The 14,667-nt window shown below is 45.3% G+C and overlaps 1 protein-coding gene across 1 annotated transcript; it reads right to left on the bottom strand.

Moving 5' to 3' along the window:
• Positions 1 to 11,047: 11,047 nt before the first annotated feature.
• Positions 11,048 to 11,471, bottom strand: LOC125086026 (ribosomal biogenesis factor-like). The gene has a single exon (XM_047705063.1). The coding sequence runs from the start codon at positions 11,431 to 11,433 to the stop codon at positions 11,119 to 11,121; it is 315 nt and encodes a 104-aa protein (XP_047561019.1). The 5' UTR covers positions 11,434 to 11,471; the 3' UTR covers positions 11,048 to 11,118.
• Between the last annotated feature and the right edge of the window lie 3,196 nt (positions 11,472 to 14,667).

Genomic DNA, 14,667 nt, shown 5'->3' with positions numbered 1-14,667 from the left:
AAAAACACACACACAAAAAATGATGCTGAGTGGAAAAATAAAGGAGGGGGGGAGAACCCTCTATAATACTCAAAACGCTGAGAGCACACAAGTCCTTACAGAGTCCCACAGGGCCCTAGATGATCTCCCTCTCCCCCACATACCCCCGTAACTCCCTGATATCATCTTCCACCCCTGTCCCCAGGGCTCTCCCTGGCCCAGCCTCACCGGCACCCCGCTGTTGTTAACACACGCAGGGCCATGACCCTGCAACAGGACCCTTGCAATGGCAGTTCCTTCTGCCTGGAATGACAAGCCCTCAAAATCCCAGTACCGTAACCCCCCAACACACATATACTGGGTCCCCCTCACTCTGCTCTGTTTCTATCTGAGATAATGATCAATAAATGAAAAGTGGTAAGTACTCTCTCCCCACTTCCACCTGCATCACGAGAGTGTGAGTGTGACTTTATGCATTTTATGCACGGATGCCTCCCAAGGCCTAGAACAGAGCCCACCATAAAGGAGGCACTACAAAAACTTTTGTTGTCGAATTGAATGATTACAGTACCATACCACTTACACACGCGGCAAATGCACCTTTTAAAACAGTCCCTGGATGTCATCCACGGAACGGTGAGTGAGCATGAGGGTAAAGGGTATTACATTTCAAAAGGGATGGGTATTAAGGAGGGTAGGTAGTGTGATGAGCCCTGGGTGTTATACGCAACTAAATTCATTGATTCATTGAACATTGTATCAAAAACTAATGATGTACTATACCTTGGCTAATTGAATTTTAAAAATAAATAAGGGGCCTCTCATAGGAATATGATGAGGAACACTCCATTTATTGAGGAGTGTGCGTCACTTAAGTTTGTGTACCTGGGATGAACACACGGAGGCGACAGGAAAGTAGTGTCTGGTGCCCCCCAGCACCATGGGCCATCAGCACATCTGCTGGGAGCTCCCCTTCCTGCCAGGTGCTTGCCTTTACACTGTAGAATAAGTTAACAACTCCCAAAACCTTCCTGCAGCCTTGAAAGATGTTACTTACTGTCCCATTGTGTGGATACCAAAACCAAGGTTTAAAAGGTTAGCAGTTGCCCTGTTTCTTCTGGCTAGTACCTACCCGCAGGTCTTTCTGATGCCATGTTTCGTGGTTTTCCTACCAATGTAGTCTGCCTCTCTGCATAAAGAAGACGTCCGTGTTATGGAAATCGACCACATTAACTCTCCCAGGCTTGATTTCATGTGATTCTGCCTTTAGCTCTTTCCTGTTGTGAACCGCTCATCTCTTGGATTCAGATTTAAAACCTGTGGACTTGATACAGGCTGTCTGAAAGCTAATGTTAGAAAATAAGGCCAAACAAATCATCTATTACTATTAAGACTTTAAAAGGATTATCTGTTCTTTGCAAGCAGCCAGACGGTGGAGGCTGCACGCTGGCAACCTGCTCTGGCCGTTACAGTTCTGATCTTGTTGAGGGGTGAGGCGGGGGACCCGGTGCAAATGTGGGGCGATCTGAAGGCCATGCTGAGTGTTTGACAAGGATCAGATTAGAAAAGGGTGCAGGATAACTGGTTTCTTAAGCAGACTGACTGTTTAGGCCAAGAGATTAACATTTAAGAAAAATACAGTCTGGTATAGGCCTTGGGTCGACTAGGCTGCCAGGCCCTACATTCATTGAGGTGATAGTGGGCTCATCCCTAATCAGCACAGTGGTCAGAACAGGCCTGATCCTTTGATCTGGTCTCCCTCAGAAGCAGTCATGCCTTCTAGTTCTTCCCCTCCCTGAACTTGGCCCAGTGCAGGCTCTGCATAGTAGGAGCTCCGTAAACCTCTCTGATCTGCATCCTCCCTGAGGGTCAGACAGGCACCACTTTACGGGGAGACCCTGACACCATACAAGCCTCCTACTAGGAAGGCTCTTTGGGATTGCCAGGTTCTGATGAAAACGCACTCAGGCTCTTCTCGTCTTAAGTCCTCACCCCACCCAACAAACCACAAGTAAAAAGAAATCGCCATAATGATCAGTGTTACCAACACACTAGCTGCATGGACCTTGGACACATTGGAATCTCTGAGGTTCTCATTTCCCCTCCAGTTAAAATCGGGATTGAATGCAGTATGTAGTCCTAAAATTTAGAGAGTATTAGAACCTAAGACAATCCCTGGCACAATGTTGGCCTTTGAAAAAATGGTAACTTCAGAGAAAGGATGAGCCCTCCTAGCAGCCCAGGTACACAAACCTTCGCCTTCAGGCAGGACTTAGACGGCTAACTTCACCTGACGCCTACCAGCTGCACAAGCCGACACAAGAAATTTCAACCCTCGAGGCTTTATTTTGTCATTAATAAAAGTAAAGGCCAAAGGCTCAGTTGGTTAAGCATCTCCTTCAGCTCAGGTCATAATACCGGGGTCCTGGGATTAAGGCCCATGTCTGGCTCCCTGCTCCGCGGAGAGCCTGCTTCTCCCTCTCCCTCTGCTCCCTGCCATCCACTCCACACAGCTCACACTCTTGCTCTCTCTCTCTCTCAAATAAATAAATAAATGCTTAAAAATAAATAAAGGCCATGCACAAGAGCTATCCCTTCCACCTCCAACTTTTGATGTTTGCAGTTATGAGTTTTATGCAAAAGAACTCTACGAGCAGTGAATTTTTCTCTAGACCTTATGAAGGGCTTTTGCACCATTTTATTTAAGCTCAAAAGGGAAAAAAAATTGTTTGGAGAATGAGACACAACTCTGTCTTCAGACCTTGAAATCCAGGTGGAGAGTCACCAAAGCAAACAAAAACATTACAAGATACATTCTGCGCACATAAAGATACAGAAACTGTAGCTCGCAGAAGAGAAAACAAATCTCTCAACCTGGAGATGCTAGGGGGTGCTTCAGCAAGGAAAAAACACCTGAGCTGGGATTTCAAGGATGGAGGTTAAGGTAAGAACATTTCAAACAGAGGAAAGCATGTGCAAAGTCCCCAAGAGAGTGAGGGCATGACACGTGGAAGATCGGCAAGGGGAGAACACTGTAGCTACAGTATAGGCAGGAGAAGTGTGTTGCAAAATAAAATCCAGGAGAAAATGCAGAAAAAGCCAGATCATGCAGGATCCTGAGGGCCATGGAGAGAGTTCTTGTATTTATCCTAAAAATTACAGAAAGTCGTTGAAGAGCTTTAAGCCAAAGGGAGATATGATCGATTGTGAATCCTTTTTTTTTTTTTTTTTTAATGACTCTGGTAGGGACCCCTGAGTGGCTCACTCAGTTAAGCATCCGACTCTTGATTTCAGCTCAGGCCATGATCTCAGGTTCATGAGACAGAGCCCCACACAGGACTCCATGCTGGGCATGGAAACTGCTTAAGATTCCCTCTCTCCCTCTCCCTCTGCTCTTCCCCTCTCCCCTTCTCTCAAAAACAAAACAAAACAAAACCACTCTGGCTACAACTGTGCAGAAAACAAATCAGAAGGAGAACACAAGGATATAGGGAGACAGCTGGGGGATACTGAAGGAGGATCAGGGTTTGGTGGTGGTGGCTGTGGGGATGGAGAGAAGTGGCTGATCAGAGAGGCCCTTAGGAGGTAAAGGTAGGGCAACTTGCAAAGGACTGGATGAGAGAGGGAGGGAGGGAAGAGGTGGTAAGGATGAATTCTAGGTCTTGATGTACACAAGCGGCTGGATGGTCTGGTCCTAGAGGGTATGCTCAGAGCCAGAGCTGGGTTTTACTCTTTGGAGATGTATAGAGCATCAGAGAAGAGATGCCAGGGGCAGCGGGTGATTTGGACGGGCTGCTTCAAGGCTTTGGAGCCACAAATGCTGAGATAGGATTCCTCAGCGAGTAGTCAGCTGAAGCCTGTTATATGTGAGATCACCTGGAGAAAAGAGTATACAAGGAGAAGAGAGGCCTAAGCAAGCCAACATTCAAATGAGTTTAAAAAAAAAAAAAAAAGGATGAATCAGCAAGTGGCTGAGAAGAATAAGAAGGAAGAGAAACAGGAAAATCTTTTCTCAGACGCTGACAAATGGTCTTTCATCAGCTCTGCTTTTTAAAAGAAAACCTGAAAAAGCAAACAAATTGCCACAGCCAAGGGGAACGATTAAAAATGAAGAGGCTCAAATATTCCTTGAATATAATGATTACTCCTTGGCTTACCAAGAAGTGCCTCTTATCAAAATTCTCACTTATTAAGGTAGATTGTTTATTCATTCATAAAGCCCATGCCACGCTTCCCTTTAGATAGACTGTACTTTCCCACCAACTGACTTTGGGCTTGGCGTATGACAATGGATGTGGGCAAATGTGATATATGTTGTGTCCAAGCAGAAACTCGAAATATGCCTTACACATTGGCTCCTGCTCCCTTGAGTTTCTGTCCTCCGCTGTGAGTGCAGCATGTCTCTTCAGTTGGGATTCTGACATGAGAGGGTACAAAGAGCAGAACCCAACCCAGTGAAGCCCAGCAAAGGCACGGTTAATTCAGCCCTCTGATACCATGAGCTGGAAATCAATGTATGTGATCTTTAACCACCAAGCTTTGGGGGTATTTGTGAGGGCAGAGAATGATGACTAAGCCACTTGTCCACAGTGAGAATTCTTTAAAACTAAATCTAATTATTTTTAACTCCAGTAAAAAGAAGCAAAGGGATTCTGTCTAGGACATATTACACACCTGGTGCTAATAAGCATTTTATGGATGTCATTTTAATCCTCACAACAATTATTTGCATGATTTTACATGAACAAGCTGAGGCTCAGATAAGCTAAGTGCATTCCCCACAATCCCAAAACTAGCCAAGAGTGGAAATGGAACAAAAAAATTCACCCGATCCTAAAAGCTGATGCACTATCCATACCGCCATATGAAAGCATTTGCTAGAAATCAGACCCCGATCTCCTGCATGGGAGTAAGGGAAAAGAGGATGAGCCATCAGCGCAGGCTTGCCTCTACTCACATCTGTGGGTCACTGTGCTGCTGTTGAGCAAGGCCAGGGGGAGGAAGCAGATGGAGGACCTCCGCAGCCCCAGATCTGAAATCTCACGTTGCCACAAGCTCCACCCCTCTCTCACCAGTGCTACTATAGCTCAGAACATGGAGGCAGTAAGGTGCAGCTGAGTACTCACGTCAGCTCACAGTAAAAATTGAGAACAAAGGTGTCTTTCATCTCGGTCTCTATAGTCATGTAACCCAGGTAACTTTAAAAAAAAAAAAAAAAAACCTTACTATGATCAACCCCCATGAATTCAGCTTGGTTTTTCCATCTAATCCTTGGTGATGGAAACCAAATCTGCCTTCCTGAATCTTGAGACAAAATTAAACCTTTAACGTGTAAAATACAAAGGTAAACAAGATCTAGTAATCACTTATCAGTGTCCATTTGTCCAGTGAGTTTTGTGCTCTTCCTAGAATTTATCGCTGCCTTGTAGATCCCCTGAAGGGAGCTGGCAGAGGAGAAAGTGGTGACATGTAGTGAAAAGGCAGAGGCTCTGGAGTTAGACAGGTCTGGCTTTCAATCCTGCTCTGCCTCTTACTAGCTCTGTGACATTGGAAACTTGACTTTATCTTTTCAAACATCAGTTTCCTTGATGACAAAATTTGGATGAGAAAAGTAAATTCAGTGAGTTGTCTGGAGATTAAATGAGATGGAATGTTCACTTCTCCATTGTGGATCACTGGCCTCTGCCTTGAGCTTCAAGGAGACTCAGTGGCCAGAATGAGAGCCATAAGAGCAGCATCTTCTACTAGTGGTTTTTTTCCCCTGGCACACACAACACTGTGTCATCACCATCACCACCATCATCACCATCATCACTACCACCTTCATCATCATCATCATCACCATTATCATCATCACTACCACCATCACCATCATCACCATCACCACCTTCACCATCATCATCACCACCATCACCATTAATCACCACCTTCACCATCATGATCGTCACCATCATCACCATTATCATCATCACCACAATCATCACCATCATCACTATCACTATCCTCACCACCATCATCATCATCATCATCATCATCATCATCATCATCACAGGCACCAACACACCTGACACCAAACAGTGAATAACCACTATATTTTTCTAGGCTCTTTGCATGCATTACCTCTAACTCTACAACCTTGAAGCAAAAAAAATTACGCTATACTCATTTTAGAGATCAGCAAACTGGAAGGTGAAGCGGCTTGCTGAAAATCAGAGTTGGTTCTCCTGATGCTCAGTCTACTGCCTTTCCCACTCACGGCACCATCTCCTGCTCCTGGCTACTAAGCTGTGTGTCTCTCTCCATGGTTTTTAATGAGACCTCTGAGGATAACAAAAAACAACAACAATAAACACACACACACAAAAACATATTTTCCTATCAGGACCACCCAAACTCTCAAAAAAAGTATTGACTGAAAGGCTTATGCACCAAAAACTACATATCATTGCCAAGAGAAATTAAAGGAGACCTAAATAAGTGGAGAAACATTCGGTATTCATAAATTGGAAATTTCAATATTATTGAGGTGGTCATTGGCATCCAAATCGATCAATAAGTTCAACAAACAAAAAAATCCCAGCAGGCTTTTTTGCAGACATTGACAAGCTGATCCCAATATATGCATAGACATGCAAAGAACCTATAGCAGCCAAAACAATTTGGAACACAGTTGGAGGATTGTGCTTCCTAATTGCAAAACTTACCATAAAGCTACAGTAATCAAGACAGTGTGGTACTGACCATAAAGATAAACATATACATCAATGCAATAAAATTGAGAGTCCAGAAATAATCCCTTATAATTATGGTCAATTGATTTTCAACAAAGGCACCAAGGCAAAAGGGAAAAGGATAATCTTTTTAAAATATGGTGCTGGAACAACTGGATATCCACATGCAAAAAAAAAAAAAATTAATTTATATCTCTACTCACGCCATACCTAAAAATTAACTCAAAATTAATTAAAGCCTAGATGTAAGAGCTCAAACTATAAGAGAATTAGCAGAAAATCTAAAATATCTAAAATCTAGAGGAAAATCTTTGTGACCTTGAATAGGCAAAGATTTCTTAGATAAGATACGAAAACCATGATTCTAAAAAGAAAAAAATTGATGAAGTAGACCTCAATTAAAACCACATCACAGCCTCCCCCAGAGTCAAAAAGACAGATAATAACAAACATTGGTGAGGATGTGGGGAAACTAGAACCTTCATAAATTTCTGATGGAAATGTACAATGGTGCAGCCACTTCTGGCAACAATTTGTCAGTTTCTTAAAAAGCTAAACATAAATTTACCATACAACCCAAGAAGTCCACTCCAAGCTCTTTTCCTCAAGAGCAATGACAACATATGTCCACACAAAAGCTGGAGCATGGGTGCCCAAGCACTCGGTAATAGCCCAGAAGTAGAAGCGATCCAGACTGACGTGTGGATAAATGAAATGAAGCATATCCATACAACGTAACATCTTTTAGCAGTAAAAAGGAAGAAAATACCCATGCGGGCTACAAGTTGGATGACCCTCAGAAATGTTACGCTACGTGAAAAAAAGCCAGACACAGAAGGGCACACACTGTATGGCTCCATTCATAGCAAATGTCCAGAAAAGGCAAAACTGCGGAGGTAGGACCCAGCTTTGTGGTTGCCGGGATGGGAGCTAGAACAGGAACTGACTGGAAACAAGGACACAGGATCTTTCTGGGGTGATGGATATACTCTAACACTGGATCGTGGTAATGCTTGCACAGCCTTGGAAATTTACTAAGACTCATTGGCCTGTAGACTTAAAATAGATAAAGTTTATGGAGAATAAACCTCAAAAAATCTATTTTTCAGAGGACTTAGTCCCTGTGCAAAAGATGTCAGACAAGATGGGGGAGGAAGCCTGGGTGGTCTGCTAGCCTCGTCTTCCCTGCTTTCCGTTCTCCAGCAAGGACACCTGAGCCCCTCTCTCTCAGTGCCAGGAGCCTTTTCCCCAGGAGCCTGCAGCGGCTGTGTCCAACTCCTCCACCTTAGTGACTCCTAACAGGCCCGATTCAGGCCTCTGGCAGCAAAGCTCACCTTGCGGAAATACTGTAAGAGTTATAAATACTTCAGGTCCTTGGGGAGCCCTGTCAGTTCTCTGCTGTGGCACCGGTGACCTAGGGCAAGGAAAATTCTATTCCTAGGCACACTGAGTGTCCATGAACAGCCTGGTTGCAAGGCATTCTCAGATAATACACGCTCTCTCTTTCATGCTGTGGTTTGGACCCTGAAGACATCCACGATCTCCTGAAAGCTAATTCCTACAAGCTAATTGTAGCCAATATCCCTGAAAAAGAGGCGAATGCACATAATTAAAACTGAAGCCCGTGCACCCGGTGGAGGAGCTGGGGGACCTGATTTTAGAGCAATTCTGTCCTTCTCAGCCCGGGCAGCATCGCAAAGCCAAGAATACTATACCTGGGTCCGATCACCACCCAGACCCTCCCCTCCTACCCCAGCCACACACACACACTTGGATTTAACTGGCCCAGAATGTGGCCTGAGCATCAGTATTTAAGTTCTGCAGTGATTCTACTGTGCATCCAAGGCTGAGAATCACCAGTTTCAGAAGGAGATGGTGTCAAAAGAAGGTCTCTCACCAGTAACACCAGACTCTGAATGCACTGTTCCCTGAATGAGGGCCTTCTCCGTATCTAGTAAGAGCAGCCGCTGCACAAAGCCAGCTGATGATGGGTCCCAGGATGTTGTCATTTGCTGTGTAGATGCTGCCAGTTTATCTCAGTTTAACCCAAATGAGCTCATGTTAAGTGAATTGATCTGTACTTCCTAATCATGACACCCAGAAGAAGAGCTCCCGCGAATAACCATTGATAGCGGAGAGGCTAAAAGAAAAAGATAATCTTTATTACCATTATTCGAGAACTTCCCCCTCTATACCAGGGACCAAGAATGAAACCAATCAGGTCCTAGAACAACAGTAACACAGTATTAAATATTTAAGGCAATCGAGCATTAATCTTAGACGTGAGTGATCACGAGAATTTAGGACAGAGTCCCCTGCTGACTTGAGTGGACAAAAAGCTTTGTGGATGAGGCAGAGTTCCAGCTGGGCCTTGCAAGATTGATAGAATTTTAATTGGGGAAATGAAGGGACAATAAAAAATCACCACCAATAACAATCATTGCCATAGTGCTCCCCATAAAGCGGGCACTCCCAAGCATCGTTTGATTTAAACCTCACAACCACCTTATGGCCCTCATTTTACAAATGAGAGTATGTGGACGTGAAGAGGTTTTAAAATGTGTCTGCACTCCCAGTCCACAAGCAAGGTTTGAACCCACGTAACCCTGACTCCAGGATCCAGGCACCCAGGCCAAATCAGAGAGACAGAAAGGAATCCATCACTTGTGGGATACCAGGCGAGGAATCTGCTATGCCCAGAATGCTGGGCTCTTGTCACCAGGGCCCAGGGGAGAAAACTGCCCACATGGAACAAGTTCAGACCATCCGTGTGGCTCTGACATGCCATGACCAGAAAGGGGGGTACCCCAGATCGTAAGCCAGCTGCAACAGAGAGCTGAAACTCAGGCTCAAAGCCAACTCGAATGGGCTTTCCTTTTTTCAAAATGCAAGACACTGGAGGAGGCGAGCATGACTAGGGAAGCACAGGTCTGGAGATTCCCAAGGAGTGAGGATTCGCCAGAGGCTGTGGGAAATGCTGAGAGCTGGGAAGGGAGACGACTCACTAAACTGAGTCTGTCTTGTCCCCATCAGGGCCCCTCAGGACTGTGTGATGAGCGGGGACGTACACAGGCAGTTCACAGAGAGCACACGGACAGCTGAGCACTGGGGCACCTTCCTTGGCTGAACTATGTGTTTCAAAAGGCCTAGTTCTAAAGTAATCCACTGTTATCAGGTGCCTGGTGTAGGGTTTTTTTTTTAATATTTTATTTATTTATTTGACAGAGAGAGATCACAAGTAGGCAGAGAGGCAGGCAGAGAGAGAGGAGGAAGCAGGCTCCCTGCTGAGCAGAGAGCCCGATGTGGGTCTCAATCTCAGGACCCTGAGATCATGACCTGAGCTGAAGGCAGACGCTCAACCCACTGAGCCACCCAGGCGCCCCCTGGTGTCGGTTTTAACCTGGGAGCGCACCCGTCTAAGTGCCTGTGAAAGGCACGCGGAATGCAGGATCCCCGCCTGCCTCGCAAGGAACAAATGATGGTTGGAGAGACAGGGATACGCACAGAGAGGGTGAGTAGCACATATGAGTGATGGCCTCACATCACTGGATCCCAATTAACAGAAGCCTCAGAAGAAAGGGAAAAAAGGAAGCAAGCAAGGAAACGAGGGAGAGAGAGAAAGGGAGGGAGGGGGAGAAGGAGAGAGGAGGAGGGGAGGGGAGAAGGAGGGAGTGAGGAAGGAAGGGGTAGCAAGTGGAAGAGAGAAGGAGAGAGAGGGAGAGAAGGGAAGAAAAGAAAGAAGGGAGGGAGAGAGAAACCCAACTTCACATAAGACATTCATCCAAGGTTGTGGTCATCAAAGTGTGGAACCTGTACAATTTGCATCAGAGTCCCCTGAGGTGCCTTGTCACAGGACAGACTCTTTGAAGTGGGACTTCAGAACTGGAGCTGTCGGGGAACATCCCCAGAGCACTCTTGGGCAGTCTGAAGTCTGAGGACTACGGGTGTAGGCTCTGCCGGTGGTCGGTCCACATGCTGGGCCACGGCACCTGCCACTCCATCTCCAGCTACCAACTGCACCGGACAACCTCGTGTTCAGAATGGTGGGCCCAGAGCTAGGTGACGTCTTGAGCCTGTGAAATTACATTCTTTCTGTGAAATTACATTCACAGGAAAGGATGGTCTTCAGAGTGAGGCAGATTCCAACTCGAATCCCACTTCCACTTTTTCCCAGCCACGAGATTTTAGGCACATGACTTGAACCCACTAAGCGTCAGTTGTCTCATCTGTAAATTTCTCAAGAGACTGCTGACCATGATCATCAGGCAGGACCCGCCTCTGCCTCACAGCTCTCTTTCATTTGCTGACTTGGAAGCCTGGACATCTTAGAAGGATTCTTTTTTTTTTTTTTTGTATAAAACATTTAATTTATTGGTCTTTTTGGGGTATTTGATGTGTCTCCAGTGTATTACAACTGAGCCATTAATCTTGTCGCTTCATCAACATTAACTGGTTCGTTTTTATGACACTGCTGAGGAATCAGCTGTTTCTGCAAAGGTTCAAGGGAAAGGCCTTTTGAGAAATGTGCAAGTTCCTTTTGTATATCTACAAAAGCTTTATTCACTCTGGTAACTTTTTCATTATTCACAATGTTTATCTTCTTTAGGCTAGTGGTAACTGGTTTGTCTTTATTTTTAGACTTAAAGTTTTTTTGGCTGGCTATATGAAATACATTCCTGGACTTCTGCCCTCTTAGTTTGTTCTTAGCCATTGCCTTCAACATCCTCGTGCAACAACTCACGCTCCGGGTGACGCCATCTAGACCCACAGGATCTTCCAGAAGTTCTCTTAGAAGGATTCTTCAAGGGCTAACCCTAGTTAGACCTCAGAAATGCAATGCCCTGGGCGCCTGGGTGGCTCAGTGGGTTAAGCCACTGCCTTCGGCTCAGGTCATGATCTCGGGGTCCTGAGATCGAGTCCCGCATCGGGCTCTCTGCTCAGCAGGAAGCCTGCTTCCCTCTCTCTCTCTCTCTCTCTGCCTGCCTCTCCGTCTACTTGTGATCTCTCTCTGTCAAATAAATAAATAAAATCTTAAAAAAAAAAAAAAAAAAGAAATGCAAGGCCCTTAAGGATTTCATCTGTTTGATCTTACACGTTGCTCAGAACATTCTGCTGACACCACGGCCTCCAAGCCTTCCCACATGCATTTCTATCAGAAATACACACACACACACATACACACACATACACATACACACACATACACACACACACACACACACACACACACACACACACTCTACACCCTCTTTGTTCCTGTAGGCTCATGTGCATCCTTCAACATCTTGCTTAAGCATTACCCCTACTTTAAAATTTTCCCAGACCCTACACCCCTGTCCCAACTCAACCATACCCACTGCTTAGGACTGCTCGAAGAACATGAACCTGAATGAGCTCCCCAGGTCTGATCTCACCACATTATGATGACTGATCTTCTGCTGTCTCTCCCCATGGGATGATGGATTCCCCAAGGAGAAGTACTTCCTGATCTCTGTCATCTCAGCACTTAATATCATGCCTAGTATGCAGGAGAACTCTATGATCTGTTGGGTTTCTGTACTCCATATGTAAAATATGAAATTATGAAACTGATTTTTTAAAGCGTTACAACTTACTACTCACACCATTGTTTTCAAAAGCCCGTTTAAATCAGGGGGGAAAATAATCATGCTAGGTCAGTGTGTTAGGGTTTTAAAAAATCAGAATCACAATTGCTCAGCTTGATCCCTCTACCTTATTCATTAAATCTGGCTCTGAGTTACAGAATCCACCGGATAAAAGGAAGATTTTCCACCATCGAAAATATTAACAAGACTATCTCTGACCCTGAAGGCAATTCCAGTCAATGCAGCAAACACTGATCAAGTATAAAACACTAAGCAAGGCTTTGTAATTCGGAAGATTTGTAATTTGTAATTTGGAAGAAAGAATCCTTCCAAAATCATAGATGGAAACTCCCAAAGTGCTGACCTCCTGGTTGGCTGATGGGCTCTTCCCCAGACCATCTCCTGGCGTCAGCCTTTTTTTTTTTTTTTTTTTTTTTTAAAGATTTTATTTATTTATTTGACAGAGAGAGATCACAAGTAGACGGAGAGGCAGGCAGGCAGAGAGAGAGAGGGAAGCAGGCTCCCTGCTGAGCAGAGAGCCCGATGCGGGACTCGATCCCAGGACCCTGAGATCATGACCTGAGCCGAAGGCAGCGGCTTAACCCACTGAGCCACCCAGGCGCCCCTGGCGTCAGCCTTTTTATCAGATTCTGATACAAGCAGCAAGAGCCACATTCCTGTACCTGGGCACGACCCAAGCTTACCTTGCTGTCCAAATCCAAACTGCCCCCCTTATGAATCACTGCCCATGACTTTTTCCGGCCATTTCCTCTGCCTGAGTTTACCTTTTCCATTCAAACCATTAGTAGTCACTTTCAAAATTCTGCTCAAATAATAGCTACCATTTCCTGAGTGGATCTATGTGCCAAGCACCCTATTAGAGGTTTTATGTACAAGCTCTCACTTTAAATCCCAACAACACTATGATACAGGTACACACACTATAGGTACACAAGTCACTTAGTTAAGTGATGGAGCCAGGGGCACCTGGGTGGCTCAGTTGGTTAAGTGTCTGCCTTCGGCTCAGGTCATGATCTCGGGGTCCTGGGATTGAGTCCTGCATCGGGCTCCCAGCTCAGTGGGGAAATCTGCTTCTCCCTCTCCCTCTGCTTCTCCCCCTGCTTGTGCTCTCTCGCTGCTGTTCTGTCTCTCAAATAAATAAATAAAATCTTAAAAAAAAAATAAGATGTGACTCCAAACCCCGTGCTCTGAGCCATAGAGGCACACACACCTTCAGGAGCTCGTTAAATAGTCACATACTACCCTGTGGATGAGGTAATAGCCCATTTTACAGATGAGGAAACCAAGGCTCAGATGGATGAATTCCAAATTATTGAAGCCACTCCAGCAACTGGGCCACCATCTTGCCAACACAGACAACACTGTGGCCAGCAGGGAGGAGGGCAGAGCTGAGCTAAGAGGTGGCTGGACTCACAATCAAGCCTCACTAACGGATCTGCGGTCTTCACAGTCGCGAAGGCATGAGATTGCAACTTTTACTTTAGTGTGACTTCTCTTTTTTTTTTTTAAGATTTTTTTTTATTAATTTGACAGAGAGTTAGAAAGAGAAGTTATGGGGTGCCTGGGTGGCTCAGTGGGTTAAAGCCTCTGCCTTCGGCTCAGGTCATGATCCCAGGGTCCTGGGATCGATCCCTGCATCAGGCTCTCTGCTCAGTGGGGAGCCTGCTTCCTCCTCTCTCTCTCTGCCTGCCTCTCTGCCTACTTGTGATCTCTTTTTAACTGCTGTTTGCAACCCAAGCAGTCCAATCGCATACAAAAATGAACAGTACAGGTGAGACCATAAAGTAATGTGGTTGACTTCTTAAAGACTCACATGCCAAAAGTTATTCATCCAAATGAGAACGATTCCTTTCAAAAGAGTCATCTCAGGGGAAAAGAAGTTGCCAGTAAAGGGGCAACCAGAGGGAAGGAACTGACGTATCTACAAATTCCAAGTATGTGTAATTACAGTATTAACCAAGCACAGAACAGTACTTTGGAATGAGCGACATACATCATTCTGCAAGCACAGTTGCTTCACGTCGTAGAAAGAAGTAGCTCAAGGGACAGGAAGGAAAAGTATTTGCTCCTAGTCCCATTCACACTCCAAGCTGTCGCTCTCTCCCTTAGCACACAGGCAGCCCATTCTGGACATTCATGAGTAATCCGCATCCTACCCGGGAACTAACAGCCTTGAAACCAGCAGATAAAATCCCAACTCTCCGCAAAATGAGGTCCCAAATCCCCAGACAAGTGATATGCCAGAGTCTACCTCTGGCCTCAGATTTTCCCATTCCCCGCCGTGACTGGGCTGAGTCCCTCTCCTGGGACCAATTCAGCAGTTCAGCTAA

Source organism: Lutra lutra, chromosome 15 (assembly GCF_902655055.1).
Source record: "Lutra lutra chromosome 15, mLutLut1.2, whole genome shotgun sequence".
Taxonomy (NCBI): Eukaryota; Metazoa; Chordata; class Mammalia; order Carnivora; family Mustelidae; genus Lutra; species Lutra lutra.
Note: the sequence above shows the minus strand (reverse complement) of the source record. Positions and strands in the feature narration are given on the sequence as shown.

Coding starts and splice junctions, on each gene's coding strand:
- LOC125086026 (XM_047705063.1), bottom strand. CDS start 11,433: ATGTTGAAGGCAATGGCTAAGAACAAACTAAGAGGGCAGAAGTCCAGG.